Genomic DNA, 16,150 nt, shown 5'->3' with positions numbered 1-16,150 from the left:
CCAGGAGGACAGGTTTCAGGTGAGCCTCCAGACTGAGACAGGCTAAGAAGAAAGGCTTTGAAGGGAGAGAATCCAGGGAACTTAAAAATGCAGTTGATGTAATTTTTCCTAAATATTAAAGTTTACAGAGTTAATTAAAAAAGAAAAACACGAAGTGGCATAAAGAAGAAAATAAACCCCACATAAGCCACCACTAACAGACAGAAACAACATGGTTGCACACTTCCTCCCTTGAGACTTAGAATAATGCATAGCATCCGGTCTGTATGCTTTAGGGCCACACATTCTAAAGGTAACACTATACTATGGGGATTGACTTCCATGTTGTGACAAAATCCATTCCCCTGTTGTGATACGATAAACATTATACAAACAGCTACATGTAAGGGTCTCTGGGTGCCTCAAGAGGTTAAGCACTGAATCAACCAAAAGGTTGGCAGTTCAAACCCATCCAAAGGACCCTTAGAAGCAATTTGCTTCCGAAAGGTCACAGCTGTGAAAACCTTATGGAGCAGTTCTACTCTGCCACACGTAGGGCTGGTCGGCTCCGCGGCAGTCGGTTTGGTTTTCTGGATTATGAAGAAGAATATTCTTTCATAAGTACCATGATTTAATTAATCATTTTCTTATTTTTAGATGTTCGGGTTCTCGTTATTACGGGTAAAACTACAAAGAATATTTATACGCATGAAGGTTTCCTCTGGTCCAGATCTTCTCCACAGAATAAATTTCACAAAGCACAATTACACGTCAAAGCTGTGGACGTTTTAGGGCGTTCCGAAGCGATTGTGTGGGTTCACACTTGCACGGTGGTCCACGGCAACCCCGCCTCAGCCTTGCCAGGGTGGAGTTCTAGAATGCCACGCCTGTGCCCACCCCTCTAGAGCCTCCACTTTCCCTCCACCCCACGACGACCCCTAGGCCCAGGGAGAAGTGACCAGCTGAGGAAGACCACTGGGCGGGGACCTTGAAAGGTTCTCCTAGCTCTCTTTGAACCTTCCTTCTCCACTACCTGCTGCAGGCTGCCAGCCTGGGCGTTGGTCCCCAGCGCTGTCCTGGGACTATAATTTGGGGACGACCCCTTCTCACACTTGCCTACCAAGCTGGTGTGCAACTACTGTGAAATTTGCCAGAGTCACTGGGGCCATAGCATGGTTTGCCCCTAGTGGAAGGACCCGCAGGACAGGGGGGTGTGCACCCAGCCAGAAGCTCGGATGTGGGTGCTGGCTTGGATGACACCAGGGACTGACTCAGGTGCAGGAACCCACCCGCTACCCACCGCTGCATCCCGGCTCAGGGCCTGTGCCTTACACTAAATTGGTGCTGAATCAGTGTCTACCAAGTGGCTGCTACGTAGCCAAGCCGCCATGTGGGATGCAGCTAAAAGCAGCTGGGTCCGCAGCCTGGCGCTAACCGTTAAGCGCTTAGCTACTACCAGAAAGGTTGGCGGAGAGGGGCCTCAGAAGAAAGACCTGGCGATCTGCTTCCAAAAGGTCACAGCCATTGAAAACCCTGTGGAGCACAGATCTACTCTGCACACATGGGATCATCACGAGTCAGAATGGACTCCAGGGCAACTGGTTGCCGTCTTATTTGAGCAGTCTTGTTTAGAGATGTTTGAAGGGGTGTTTGTCCAGGGAGGGCCCCCCCCAGACGGCCTTTCTCTTGGCCTCAGCGGCTTCTTTCCTGCCAACCCCACACTCTCACAGGAGTCTTCTGTGATCCATACGTCGGTCTGTCTGCCCTTCTGTCTGTCCAGTCCAATGCGGACTAGTTCTGGTGACCCTGAGCAAACTCGGTGCAATTCGCAGCGTTTCCCCGCGCGGGGCGGTGTTGGCCGGCGGCGACACGGGCGCAGGCTCGGGGGCCCCTCGAGGCGGGGGGGCCGGGTTGGGGCGGCGCGGTCGGGGCGGAGCAGGTCGGGGCGGCGCACACCCCCGCGCACGGCGCCGCCTCCCCGGCTCTGCCCTTGGCGACAGTCTCTCCGCGCGCTCCCATTGAGCTCCACGCCCGGCTTTCGGCGCCCCAGACCTCGGTAAGTCAAAGCCTCCTGCCTAGCCGGAGCCTCTGAAGGGGCGTCTGGGGTCCGGGTCTCAGTATCAGGAAACGCAACGGGCTCGCCCAGAGCTGGCGCCCCCCAGGCGGGCAGCGCCACGACCCCTGCAGTGGGAGGCGGGAAACGGGGCCACTTCACCCATCCTTTGCATCTGCTCATCTTCACTTACAAACCTCAGGCCTGGAAAGACATCTGACCACCACATCACAACAAAACATTCCCCAGGATGAGTTACTTAATACATTCTTACAGAAAACTTGGAAAATGCCTAGAAGCATAACGAGGAGATTAAAGCCAGCCAGAGTCCCAGCCCATACTTTGTCAAGACCTCAGCAGACAACACCTGAATACACATCCTGCTCAAAGAGATCCTTTTTTTTTTTTTTTTCACCAGGAAGGTCCTTGGGCTTTGGCATCTGCCAGGGAAAGGGGATGGGACAGTGAGATGTTTATTGGTTTCTCATAGCAACTGTGGTCCTGGGAGAATGTGGAACACTTAGAAGCTGACCAAGTAGCAGCCATGGTATGTGCCAAGTTCGTTAGCTGTTACATTGCCCCGCTGTCTGTGAATTGACAGTACATGCGGTCCACACCTGAGCTGGGTTGCAGAGGAACCTTGTCAGTAATCTACAGCTGCGCTTACAGCCACACTGGCCAGCTCCAACTCATGCAACCTCATGTTGTCAGAACAGAACTGTGCTCCACAGGGTTTCGTGGAGGATGATTTTTTCTCCCCAGAAGTAGATCACCAGGCCTTTCTTCTAAGGTGCCTCTGGGTGGACTTGAACCATCAACCTTTCGGTTAGTGGCTGAGCACATTAACTGTTTGCACCACCCAGGGACAGCATGGTGGCCACAGGGAGACTTGCTTTTTTACTGTATCCATGTAGTTGCTTTAACTCATGTATGATGAGCAACTTGCAAGACTCCTGTCTCTGGATTGCTAATGATGGCAAAGCCTCCTGCTTTCTCTGGTCTGTCCCATGCTACTGATCAAGTGAGCTAAGAGGAAATAACCTTAAGAATATTCAGATGTGTCTTGCTTTGGGCACGTTATTGGAAAGTGGACTGTTTTGTAAATGAAGTACACTTCGAAGACATCAGGTCCCTGGGTGGCACAAATGGCTTGCACTTGTCTGCTAAGCAAGAGTGGCAGTTTGAACCCACCCAGTGGTGCCATGGAAGAAAAGCCTGGCTGTCTGCTTCCATAAAGATGACAACCAAGAAAACCCTATGGAGCAGTGGGTTTGGTTTTGGTTTCTTGAAGACATCAGAGGGTCTCTGTGAAGGCAGAGCTGGTGAGATGGTCCCAGCATGGTCCAGGGCGTCCTGGTAGTTGAGTGAAACACGTATTCATGCAGGCATGCATTTGGTAAGTATTTACTGAGCTCCTATTGTATGCCAGACAAGGTTCCTGTGTAGCACAAACGGCCTATACTTAACTGCTAACCTAAAGGTTCTTAGTTTGAACCTACCTAGTAGTGCCACAGAAGAAAGACCTGGCGATCTGCTTCCATAAAGATTGTTGTTGTGTGCCAGTTACTGTTCTACTTGCTTGGGATACAACAAGGAACAACATACACAAAGATCCTGGCCCTTGAGAAGCTTACATTTTTGGGGAAAAGATAAAACAATAAACATAATAAATAAGAAAAGGATAGTATATTAGCAGGTGATAAGTACTATGGGGAAAAGGAAAAGGAAAGCAATATGAAGGTTACCAGGAGTGGGGAGAGGGGGATATCCTACTGACAATTCCAGACTGCCTTAAATCTTTTCTGGGACAAGGTGGGCTGCAGACACATAGTAGCTGTGTTAATAATATAAAGTTTAGAGTCTAAACACACTACATTGCAACAGTTTATTTCTCAGTGGGTCAGATTACTCTCTCATTCGCATCCTTGTATTGAGCCTAATACTTCATGTTCCCATTCAATTCAACAAACCTTGCTGATTGTGCTGCGTGCTGGAAGGAGGACTAGGGCGAGCGAGATGGTCTCTGACCTTCAGACACTTTTGGGAGGAAATGCCCAGACAGGTCTACAAACCACAAGTCAGAATGAGATCAGTGCTGTGGGAGAGGTATAACCCAGGCTCTGGAAGGGACAGAAGAGAGGACCAGAGAAGGCGGAGGGGACAGAAAAGGCTCCAGGCACAGCTTGGCATACAGAAGGCTTTGGAAACACCAGTAGAATTTTGAGAAGCAGACATAGTGGACATGCCTCCTCTACGGAGAGAATGATAAAAACAAGGTTGTTGTTGTTGTTGTTAGGTGCTGAGTCGGTTCCGACTCATAGCGACCCGGTGTACGACAGAACGAAACACTGCCCGGGCCTGCGCCATCCTCACAATCATTGTTATGCTTGAGCCCATTGTTGAGCCACTGTGTCAAAAGCAAGTTAAGAGGTGAGAAAGTGGTGGGCAGATTCTTGCCTCACAAACCCTGTGGTACAGTCAAGGCAGATGCCTTTATTCCCAGTTTTCAGATAAGGAAACTGAGGCCCCTGAGCCGATTTGATTTGCTGAGGGTAAGATTCCTTTTTGCCCTCTTTGTATGTGACTTCAGCCACCTGCCCAAAGTCTCTGGGTATCCTGCTGCCAGCTGCTCTCCACAGTATTGCTCCCCCTCAAGCCCATGGAGTCTGACGGAGTCCCTCTCACCGGCTCACTGGCCCAACTCCCTGAAGGTGCAGTGTGCTGTGATATCCAAACTTCACACCCCGAAACTCCCGCCCTACCAGTCACAGAGGTGTTGGAAGCTTCTGGTAATAAGACCAGACCCAAGGACCATACCCCCCAAGTCCAGCAAGAGAAAGCAGGAAAGCCTGCTCAGTTCTTAGAGGGTCGGTGCCCCATCCAGGCTACATTCTGATTCCTCTAGAAACCTGGTTCCCTTAGGGACCCCCTGCCTCCCGGGAGAGGGGAGGGTTGGAAGACAAAGACACAGCAGCTGCCTGCCCGCAGGGGTCTGGCGGCCTCAGTTGACCTCGTTTCTTCTATGAGGTAAATAAATCTGTTTTCAGAAATTGAACTTTGTGTTGCAGTAAAGAAGTCCCCGGATGGTGCAAAAGGTTAACGTGCTCAGCTGCTAACCAAAAGGCTGGTGGTTTGAGTCCACCCTGGGGGGTTTTAGAAGAAAGGCCTGGCGATCTGCTTCTGAAAAATCAGCCATTGAAAACCCTGTGGAGCACAGTTCTGCTGTGACACTCACGGGGCTGCCGTGAATTTGGGTTAAGCGCACCTGGTTTTGCTAGTGGATGCAATAAAGATAAAAACAATCCATGATTTCTTCCAAGGAAAATTGGCTCTCGGAATTCCTGACTCGATAAGATCATCATTTAATGGGGCTCTCTGGGGAATGGCAGGTAGGGTGCGTGCCCTGGGCGCCGCCCAAGGGGGTGGGGGAGGGCGCCAACGAGCAGTTTCTTTTGGCCCTCAACATTTCCATCACCAGCTGTGAGCATTCCTTCGGAAAATTAAAACGAATTGCCATAGGCGCCGTTTTCCGTAGATAGCCGTGTCATAGTCAATAGCGCTAGACTGATCCATAATTGTTTTTACCCACCATTTGGCTTCCTAAAACCCATAAGGCCAAATGCTGCTTTTGGGACTGGCTCTTTTCTCAAGGCCATGCTTAAGGGACGTTGTCAATAAGGATTGGAATGTCACTCCCCTTAGGAAGATGAGTAAGCCAAGGCTGTCTGTCGGGAAGCTGTGTGGCTTATCCAGGACTGAGTCGGGGCAGAGCTCAGATCCCCGGGCTCTGAGCCTGACATTTTCCCGGTCCTGCCCATCCCCCCAATCTATACCTCTCACAGGAAGCTTGGGCCGCAGAGGCCTTGCCCAGTAGGTAAATGCTTCAGAAAGAACAAAGGGAACCAGTGCTGGGAAGTCTTTTGTTCGGAAAGCTTCCAGGCCGTTATCAGTGCTGATAGGCCACGCAGCTGGAGTATGTGGGAGACATGCAGAGGGGGGTTTGAGGGGCTGCCAGAACAGCCTCATGTCAACCCCTGCTCTCTTCTCTGGGTGCAGGCTGGGTCTGCTAGGACCACACATGGTGGGGCCCAACCGGCCTCCGTTTACAGCTGTTCAGCTCGGCCGCTGAGCTCCAGGCCTGAGTAGTTTCCAAAAGAGTGGCAACTCTGAGCTGCTTAGAAAACAGGACACTAACCTTGATGGGGGATGAGGTCCACAGCTTATGAGGAATCCCAAACCCAGGCAGAAGCAGAAAGTCCTAGATCCCTCCCCCGCCCCCCCTTTTTCTGGGCCACAGTTGGAGAATGCTCAGCACAGGCCGAGCATCACATTGGTTTGGTTTGGACTGGCCATCCCTGGTTCCTGCTGCTGCCTTTTTCCCAGCCCCTTACTCACTGTATGCGTTGTATGCATTCTGACCTTCAGAATGGTTTAGAATCATGTTTTGCAAAGGCCTTGAACATTGCGTTCTGAGCTCTTCCCAGCCCCTTACTCACTGTGCAAGCTACCAAAAGGTGTGCTCTGGGGTGGGGGCCTCTGATGGAGCATTAGGTAAGAAGAAAACAGTTGCTGTCTAGTTGATTCTGACTCGTGGCAACCCTGTGTGTGTCAGAGTAGAAATGTGCTCCTTAGGGTTGTCAGTGGCTGTTGGTGTGGCAATAGATTGCCAGGACTTTATTCCAAGATGCCTCTGGGTGGACTCAAACCTCCAGCCTTTTGGCTAGCAGCTGAGCAAGTTTGCATCACCCAGGGACTCCTACCAGTTGCCGTTGAGTCAGTTCTGACTCATGGTGACTGAGCCAGTCCCCATTTGGGTAGAGCAGATTTTACCTGATAAAAGTGACCAGTTCCTTTGTGCTAAAGAATCTGTCTTCTTTCTACAAGGTCACGGGAACTCCCTTTTCTATCCTGATAGAGTGTGAGTCAGTAGCTAAAAGACTAAGATTTAGATGTATTGTTGATAGGAGCTATGACTGTGGCCATGTCACCGGCCCCCCATGGAGCCCAAGTGTCTGTAAATTAAAAGATTATTGGATCCATTTGAGCCCCAGAGCCTAAACCCAGGGGTCCCTGGGCACGTGGGTGCCTTGGCATTAGTGAACACAGAGAATCTTTTTAAACTGACATACGCCCCCAAAGGACATGCAGGTTGGGGTTCTATGCCATTTACACCATGCTGACAGTTAAGAGGACATTGTCAAACCCATTACACAAGAGCACCCCAATGCCCCAGCACACAGTCCTTGGGGGTACAGAGAGCATTTAACTAAGCAATACAATGAATTAAATGTAGGCAGGAGAAAGGTTTTTCTTTAAGAATACCGAGAGTTGTTATTTGAAAAGCAGTAAATTAATTGACTTTTCTGGTCTGGCTCTGACCGGCTAATCGTAATTTAAGGCACTAGCCTGAGTTAAGACATGACTTAACTCATGTCTTAACTGAAGTGACAGCGAAGGCTTGAGAGTCTGTCTTCAGGTTACATCAGGGACAGGCAGGACCAAAAAAGAAAATTTGGGAAGCAAACGGATTTGAAAATTATGTGTGAAATCCTGTTTCTGTTCTTACAGAATCCGCCAGGGGCTGTGCAGCCCAAAAGACCGATGAGCCCATTTCCTGTGGTCACACACAGTAGCCCAGTGGTTCTCAATCTTAGCTGCAGATCAGGCTCACCTGGGAAGCTTTAGGAATTCCGACCCTTCCCATCCCACCCCCAATGTAACTCTTGTCCTGAAAAAAAAAAAAAACAAAAAAACCCTGAGATAGCCTTTATACCTGTGCTCTTTTAAATAACTATCTATATGGGATCAAAGTGACAACGGCAATTCAAAAGATTAGATAGGAACCTCAGGGGCAGGGAGTTTATGTGAATGGGGAAGGAACAACTCAGAAAAGGAGGGTGAGAATGACTGTACAACTTGAAGAATGTAGTCAATGTCATTGAATTGAACATGTAGAAATTGCTGAATTTGTGTATGTTCAGCTGTGTATATTCAACAGCAAATTTAAAAAAAATTTTTTTTTTTGGATACAAAAGAAAAAGAAAGAATTCCAATGTCAGGCAGGCATCCAGACCACCTACATCAAAATCTCAAGGTGGGATGCAGGCGTCAGTATTTTTTTAAAGCCTCCCAGCTGAGACCAATGGGGCACCCAGTGCGGCCCCCACAACAGTAGCATCAGCATCACTGGGGAGCTTGTTAGAAATGCACATTCTTAGGCCCCACCCCAGACCTATTGGTTTGGAAACCATGGGGGTGGGGCCCAGCGGCCTGCATTTTAACCAGGTGATTCTGAAGCAAGCTCAAACGTGAGCACCCGCTGCTTTAGGGCAAGGCTGAGGATAGTCGGGACCCAGGAGGTTTTCAAAGCAGATGTTTCTGGATGCTTCCTCTGGCCGTAGACAAGTCTCCATGCTCCCCCAGAGCTCCACCTGGTTTTAAGTAACAGATTGACCCAGTAGTATGAATTAATTACAGAAGTTACTCTTAAATTAATCTGCTCTACAACATTATCAGTTGTAAACCAATTAACATTTGGAGATTGCTGCCGTAATCTTAGCCTCACGTGGTCATGAAGCTGAAAGAACTCTAATAGTGTTTGGTTAGCAGGACCGTTTGCTGCCTCTGGCTGCTCTGGGTTTTGAAAGTAAGATTATGTTATTAGCTCCAGGCTTGTTTCCTGGGGCAGGGTTGTATGCATTCTGACCATCATAATGGTTTAGAGTCATTTTTTGCCAAGGCGTTGAACATTGTGTTCTAAGCTCTTCTCACATGACTCCTGCCTACCCCGCCCCCTTAGAATGAGGTTGTGGTTGTTAACAGCTGTGGAGTGGGCCCCCAACTCATGGCGACCCCATGCACAACAGAATGAAATGCCGCTTGGTCTGGATTGGACCTTGTGTTCCATAGGGCTTTCAATGGCTGATTTTCAGAAGTAGATTGCCAGGCCTTTCTTCCTAGCTTCTCTCAGCCTGAAAGCTCTGCTGAAACCTGTTCAGCATCATAGCAACATGCAAGCCTCCACTGACAGACAGGTGGTGGCTACATGCGATGCACTGGCTGGGAATTGAACCCAGGTCTCCTGCATGGAAGGTGAAAATTCTACCACTGAACCATACCTGCCTCTACACAAAAATAGAACAGGGTTAAATGCCGTTTTTGTGTAAGAATCAGTATACTAAAAACAGGGGGTCTCTGATGAGTGCGTGCAGCTTAACCCCTAACCATCTCTGTGCATGGGGCCAAAGAAAGGCCAAGAAGTCAGGAAAAGCCACAACCTTGGCTTCTTATTCATGACTGGTTTCTCCACAAGGTGAAGAAGGGAGCCAAGGTGCAGCAGCGGAGGAGCCAAAACTCAAACCCCAAAGCCCCCAAATCCTCATCCTGCAATTTGTTAATGAGGTGGAAAACCCTGTAAACTCAGGACCAGCAAGTATCACATGGTGTGCTAGGTGCCGTGTGCCTGGCTCAACAGCCCGCAAACGTTGGTGATATTTTTCCCCATTTTACAGAAGGGAAAAGTTGTGACTCAGCAGGACAGGGAACCTGTCCGAGGTCACAGGGCCAGAATCCAAACCTTGGGTTGTCACTGTTAGCCTCTGTCTTAGTTATCTAGTGCTGCTGTAACGGAAGTACTACAAGTGGATGGCTTTAACAAACACATTTCTGCTCTCACAGTCTAGGAGGTTAGAATTCAGGGCACCAGCTCCATAGGAAGGCTCTCTCTCTCTCTGTCGGCTCTGGGATCCTTGTCATCAATCTTCCCCTGGTCTAGGAGCTTCTCAGCACAGGGACGCCAGGTCCAAAGGACACACTGCATCCCAGCTCTTCTTTCTTGGTGGCAAGAAGTCCCTATCTCTCGGCTCCCTTCTCTCTCCTTTTGTGTCTTGTAAGATAAAAGGTGATGCAGGCCACACCCCAGGTAACTCCCCTTACATCAGATCAGGGATGTGGCCTGAGTAAGGGTGTTGCGTCCCACCCTAATCCTCCTTAACGTAATGTAATCTTGCCTTATTAGCCATAGGCAGAGATTAGGATTTACAACACACGGGACAATTACATCGGATCACAAAATGGAGGATGAGCACACAATACTGGAAATCATGGCCTAGCCAAGTTGACACACATTTTTTGGGGGTACACCACTCAATCCATGACGGTTCCAACGAGTTGATTCTCACTCATGGTGACCCCATGTGTGCAGAGTAGAATTGTGCTCCACAGAGTTGTCCAGGCTGTGACCTATCAGAAACAGATCACCAGGCCTGTCCTCCCAGGTGCCTTTGGGTGGGTTTGAACCACCAATCTTCTGGCTAGTAGTTGAGCACCTGACTGTGCCACCCAGGGACTGAGCTCTGAAGTCTGAGCTCTTCCTGCTCCCCCCCACCCCAACTCATGCTCTCCAACACAGTTGTTCGGGGTGGGAAGATGATTGCCCTTCTAGAAAAGGGAGTTAGCTGAGGCTCAGAAGCCAGCTCATTCGCATCTGTTAATCAGGGCATTGAATATACCATGGACTTCCAGAAGAGCAAACAAGTCAGTCTAGAAGATGTATAACCAGAATGCTCCTTAGAAGCGATGGCAAGATTTTGACTTGCTTATTTTGGATGCATCATCAGGAAGGACCAGTCACTAGAAAAGGACTAGAGGGTCACTGAAAACGAAGGAAACCCTTGATGAGGTGGATTGACACAATGGACTCAAACCTACCGGCGATCATGAAGGTGGCACAGGCCCGAGTGACGTTTTGTTCTGTAACACATAAGGTCACCGTTTGTCAGAGTGGGCTCAACAGCAACTAGCAATACGAATTAGTGTAAGTGGTTACCAAGAATCAGGCCTTTGCCTTGGCTCCTGGGAGGTGATCTCTCAGCCCTTTTTAATGTTATGTCTGATGGGAATGACTGTTTGGCTGGGGGTCACATTGGATAATCTAATACAATTATTTAGGGTGAGGACTAGCAATGTCAGAAAGACCAACCATGCGACTTTGGTGGACCAGCAGACTGAGATCAGCTACATGGGAAATCAGTCAGCCATGCCCATGCAGTGAAGCTCCAATAAAAACTCTGGATGCTGAGGCTTGAATGAGCATCCCTGGTTCGCAATACTCCATGGGTATTGTCACATAGATACTAGAAAAGTAACGCTGTCCTGTGTCCATGGGGAGGGCACAATGGAAGCTGGGTGTCTGGAACTTTCCTGGACTCTGCCCTGTGCACTTCTTCCTGTGGTGATTTTAATCTGTATCTTTTCTCTGTAATAAACCTTAACTGTGAGAATAACAGCTGTCAGAGTTCAGTAAGTCCTTCTAGAGAACTATCTACAAGGTAAATTATCCAGAGAATTACCTCTGGAGTCCTTCTAGAGAACTATCTACAAGGTAAATTATCCAGAGAATTATATCTGGAGTGCTTCTAAAGAACTATTGAATCTGAGGGTGGTTTGGGAACCCCCAAACTTGCAGTTGGTGTCAGAAGTGAAAGCAGCCTGTGGACACTGTCTCCCCTAACTCTGTAGATGGGCTGAACTCACAGCAGTTAACTAGACACAGTGCTCAGAGGCAAGGCCTGGGCCAGCCAGGAGTTGGAATCCATGGCCATGTGGGTGAACCAGCAGGAGCAAATGTAACCACTCAGGGAGAGTGTGGACTAAGAGGAGGCCCAAGACAGAATTCTGAGGCACATCAATATTCATGGCAGAGGAAGGGGGCCTGGGAGTGGTGCTAGGAGTCCTCACCTGATGCTGGACTTGGTACAAGTTTCAAAATCAGATCAACTATGTGAAGTCCCTGGGTGGCACAAATGGTTATGTGCTGGGCTCTCAACTGAAAAGTTCAGGGTTTGAACCCACCAGAGGTACCTTGGAAGAAAGGCCTGGCAGTCTGCTTATGAAACATCACAGCAATGAAAGCCTTAGGGAGGGTAGTACTACGCTGAAAGACATGGGGTCACCATGAGTCAGAATTGACTCGATACCAACTGTTTTCATTTTTGTGAAGAAGTAGTTCTAGGTCCAGTCCAGGTAGGAGCCAGTCTTCTGAGGTAGACAGTTGTGCTAGGTGATGCCACCGTCCCCGATCTAACCGAGAGAATCTGAGCTGCACTGGTATACCTTAGGAATTCTCTTCCACAGTATTTCTGGCCACAAACTATGTTTCTGGACACACCCTGCCCCTAAGGGTGCCTCAAGGGTGTGCTATACTCAACTACTTTGAAGGTCTTGAGAAATGAATAAAGCTACTTAAACCTGATAACCTCCCAGGTGGCCCCTTCTGTGTTGAGTTCGAGTGTGGCCTCACCAGCCTGGCTTTTTGTTTACCAGCAGGAACCCAGGGTAGAAGCCAGCATTCGCCAAAAGAGAGAGAGAGAGCTTATCAGTGATCTCAAGGCAGTCTAGATGTAGTTTTTAGAGCTCATGGAAACCACTGACGGAATTCTGGAACAAAGCTTACAATTCCCAGGCCTACTCCAGGTGTCCAGGACCAGTGACAGTAAAGTAATGGGGAAATGGTCACTTTCTACAAGGTTTGTGTGAGCCATTCCAGAGAGGGCAGCAGGCAGAGCGAGGCAAAGCTGTTCCTTGGCCCCTTAGAGGGGCTCTGGGTGAAATGATGCCAGAATAGTCAGCCAAACGCTGCCATGTAACAGGATAGGTTTCCCATTCAAACATGCGCACATGCCCCCAGAGGGATGCCCAGGGTAAAATAGACCACCCGTCACATATTACCTCCTATGTATGGACAGCCATGTAGGCCACAGCATTAGTTGTGTGAAATGTGTGATTTTGGGGAGGCTTGTAAAAGGACACAGGTAGGGTGTCTGTCACTCCTTTGTTTATGGATTTAGTGGCCACAGCAGTGTCCATCTCTGAGAGAGCGGGCAGAGAACGGACGTGGGTGCCTGCCATGGGTGCCTGCCATGGTTGCCCACCGTGGGTGCTCGCTGTGGGTGCTTGCCATGGGTGCTCACCGTGGGAGCTTGCCACGGGTGCTACTCAGCAGTTAGAAGTAAGGGAATGCGAGCACCCAGTGCAAGAAGAGTGGACCCCACACCAAATCATTGCCGTCAAGTCGATTCTGACTCGTAGGGACCCTGTAAGTCAGGGTAGAACTGCCCCATAGGGTTTCCGAGGCTGTAAATCTTTACAGAAGCAGACTGGCACATCCTTCTCCCGTGGAGCAGCTGGTGGGTTCCAACCACAGACCTTTCGGTTAGCAGTCCAGCACTTAACCACTGCACCACCAGGGCTCCCGCATGAAAATCACAGTGGTGAGCAAAAAAGGAAAAAGACAGAGTGAGCTACATAACCTGATACCATTTACCTAAACTAAGACACTCGCAGACAACACAGTGCCCACACTAAAGGAGATCCTGTGGTCCCCTTATGGAGGTGGCCGTGAAAGTCGCGAATGGAAATCAAAGGAATCAATGTATCAATCGACCAATCAAGAGAGGGCGGTGTGCAGACCAAAGATGACACGGTGTGTAAGCTCGTGCCTCTCACCTGAGATTTTAAAAAATGGTTGCATGTGTGTCTAGGCCTGTGAGTGGCACAAACAGTTTGCTCTTGGCTCCTGACCAAAAGGTTGGAGGTTTGACCCACCCAATAGTACTGCAGAAGAAAGGCCTGGTGATCTGCTCCAATGAAGATTGTTGTTGGGTGCCATCCGGTTGATTTTTGACTCTTAGTGACCACATGTGACAGAGTAGAACTGCCCCAATAAGGTTTCCTAGGATGTAGTCTTTAGGGGAGAAGATCTCCAGGTCTTTCCCCCAAGGAGCCACTGGGTGAGTTTGAGCTGTCAGCCTTATCCATTAACAGCTGAGTGCTTAATCGTTGGGCACCAGGGCTCCTTTCTGTAAAGATTACAGCCAGGAAAACTGTGTGAAGCTCGGTTCTGTGTTGTAACACACGAGGTCACCGTGAGTAGGAATCAACTCAATGGCAATGGGTTTGCTTTGTTTTTTTTTTTTTTTTTGGTGTGTGTGTGCACAGAAATGTGCATATTGGCCAATGTGTGCTCTTTGATTTCAGGTTGCATTTTTCTTGTGGAAAGTTTGGCTGGAAAGTTCACTGTCCCTTAGTGAACCCTTGACGCCCAGGATGACCCTGTCTAACACCACGGCCGTAATGCCCTTTCTGACCAGGCTGTGGCAGGAGGTGGTTCCACAGGGCAGCAACGCGTCTAGCCTAGCCCGTCGGTCTACCAGTGGTCACAACAGGGAGCTGGAGGCGCTGTACATTCTCATTGTGCTCGGCTTCTTCGGCTTCTTCACCCTGGGCATCATGCTGAGCTACATCCGCTCCAAGAAGCTGGAGCACTCCCATGACCCTTTCAATGTGTACATCGAGTCAGACACCTGGCAGGAGAAGGACAAGGCGTACTTCCAGGCCCGGATTCTGGAGAGCTACAAAGCGTGTTATGTCATTGAGAACCAGCTGACCGTAGAAGAACCCAATACCTACCTTCCTGAGACGAAGCCTTCCTCCTGAGCCCCACAGCTGCTCACACTGGACAAATCCTACTTGACAATCTGATTTTTCTAATCACATGCCTCTCAGCCTTTATCATACGGGTCCATTTTTTTTGTTTGTTTTGGTTTTTGGGGTTTTTTTGGCTATTATAAGAGGTGAAGGGTGGACTAATGACACTAATTTTCTAAAATCATTTTCCTTCTATTGTAGACTGAAGTTGCTCTCCAATATCTATCCTTGCTTGGTGAATTTTTGCAGAATTCCAAGATCATGGCCTCTGAGAAGAGGAGCTACGTTTCCTAGACTCCCTTGCAGCTAGGAAAGTCATGTGACCAGTTCTGGCCAGTAGAAAAGTGATGAGTTCAACTTCCAAGTAACCCTTGAAAAGGAAAGGACATGCCCTCCACTTCCCTTTGTCCCCTTCCCAGTGGCTGGGACGTGAATAAGGTGGTGGTCCAGCTTTGACCCTGGGAAAGGACAGCACCCTCACAGATGACAAAGCGATAAGAGTCTGTGTCACTGGGTGATGTACCAAAGCAGGGTCTCTCCCACCTTCCTGTACCACCCACTAGCTCAGACTTTATTGTTGTTGTTAGGTGCCATCTAGTTGGTTCCAACTCATAGAGACCCTATGTACAACAGAAGTAAACACTGCCCAGTCGTGTACCATCCTCACAATTGTTGCTATTCAGGCTTTATAAGTGAGAAAAATTAACTTCAGTCTTGTTAAAAAATAAAACCAAACCCATTGCCATCGAGTTGATTCCGACTCATAGTGACCCAATAGGACAAAGTAGAACTGCTCCATAGGGTTTCCAAGGAGCATCTGGTGGATTCGAACTGCCGACATTTTGGTTAGCAGCTGAACTCTTTAACCACTGAGCCACCAGGGCTCTTCAACCTTGTTAAGCTGCTATGGTTTGGTCTCTGTTAAAGTAACAGAATCAATATCCTAACTAATACCAAAAATCAAGCCAGTTGCCGTCATCTCGGTTCTGACTCATGGACACCCCATGTGTGTCAGAGCGGAACTGCACTCCCTAGGGTTTTCAGTGGCTGTGATCTTTCAGAAGTAGATCCCCAGGTAATACACCTACGTTACAGGACTGATATTAAAGGTGTGACGTCTGTCACAAGCACACTGCTCCTCTTGTTACAGGACAAGACCATTTTGCCTTTGTCACCTCAGCCCTACCTGTGGCTCTGCCTCCTTCTGCCCTCCTGCCTCCTGCTCTTCCCCCCTTCTCCCACACTTCACGCGTGCACACACACACACATGCATATGCAGGCACACATATACACATGCACACTCACACACGTGCACATACATACACATATGCACACACATGCAATGCACACACACATGCACATACAGGCACACGCAGACACACATGCAAACACCCACACATACACACATATATGCACACACAAACACATGCGCACACACACATGCACATAGAGGCACACACACGCATGCTCAGATACACATGCACACGTGCACACGCATGCATATACAGGCACACACGCATGCACACACACAGGTGCGCACACACACATACACGTATACACATGCACACAAACATACATGCACACACATGCATATACAAGCACACAGATGCACACTCACATACACATGTACAC

The 16,150-nt window shown here is 49.0% G+C and overlaps 1 protein-coding gene across 1 annotated transcript; it reads left to right on the top strand.

Annotated features, from left to right (window-relative positions):
- The first annotated feature begins 14,049 nt into the window (after positions 1-14,049).
- Positions 14,050-14,602, top strand: KCNE1 (potassium voltage-gated channel subfamily E regulatory subunit 1). The gene has a single exon (XM_023548178.2). It carries the CDS (start codon positions 14,138-14,140, stop codon positions 14,525-14,527), a length of 390 nt encoding a protein of 129 aa, XP_023403946.1. The 5' UTR covers positions 14,050-14,137; the 3' UTR covers positions 14,528-14,602.
- The last annotated feature ends 1,548 nt before the right edge of the window (positions 14,603-16,150 follow it).

Source organism: Loxodonta africana, chromosome 20, assembly GCF_030014295.1.
Source record: "Loxodonta africana isolate mLoxAfr1 chromosome 20, mLoxAfr1.hap2, whole genome shotgun sequence".
In the NCBI taxonomy this organism is placed as follows: domain Eukaryota; kingdom Metazoa; phylum Chordata; class Mammalia; order Proboscidea; family Elephantidae; genus Loxodonta; species Loxodonta africana.
The sequence above is the reverse complement of the archived record's forward strand: the minus strand, read 5'-3'. Positions and strand labels throughout refer to the sequence as shown.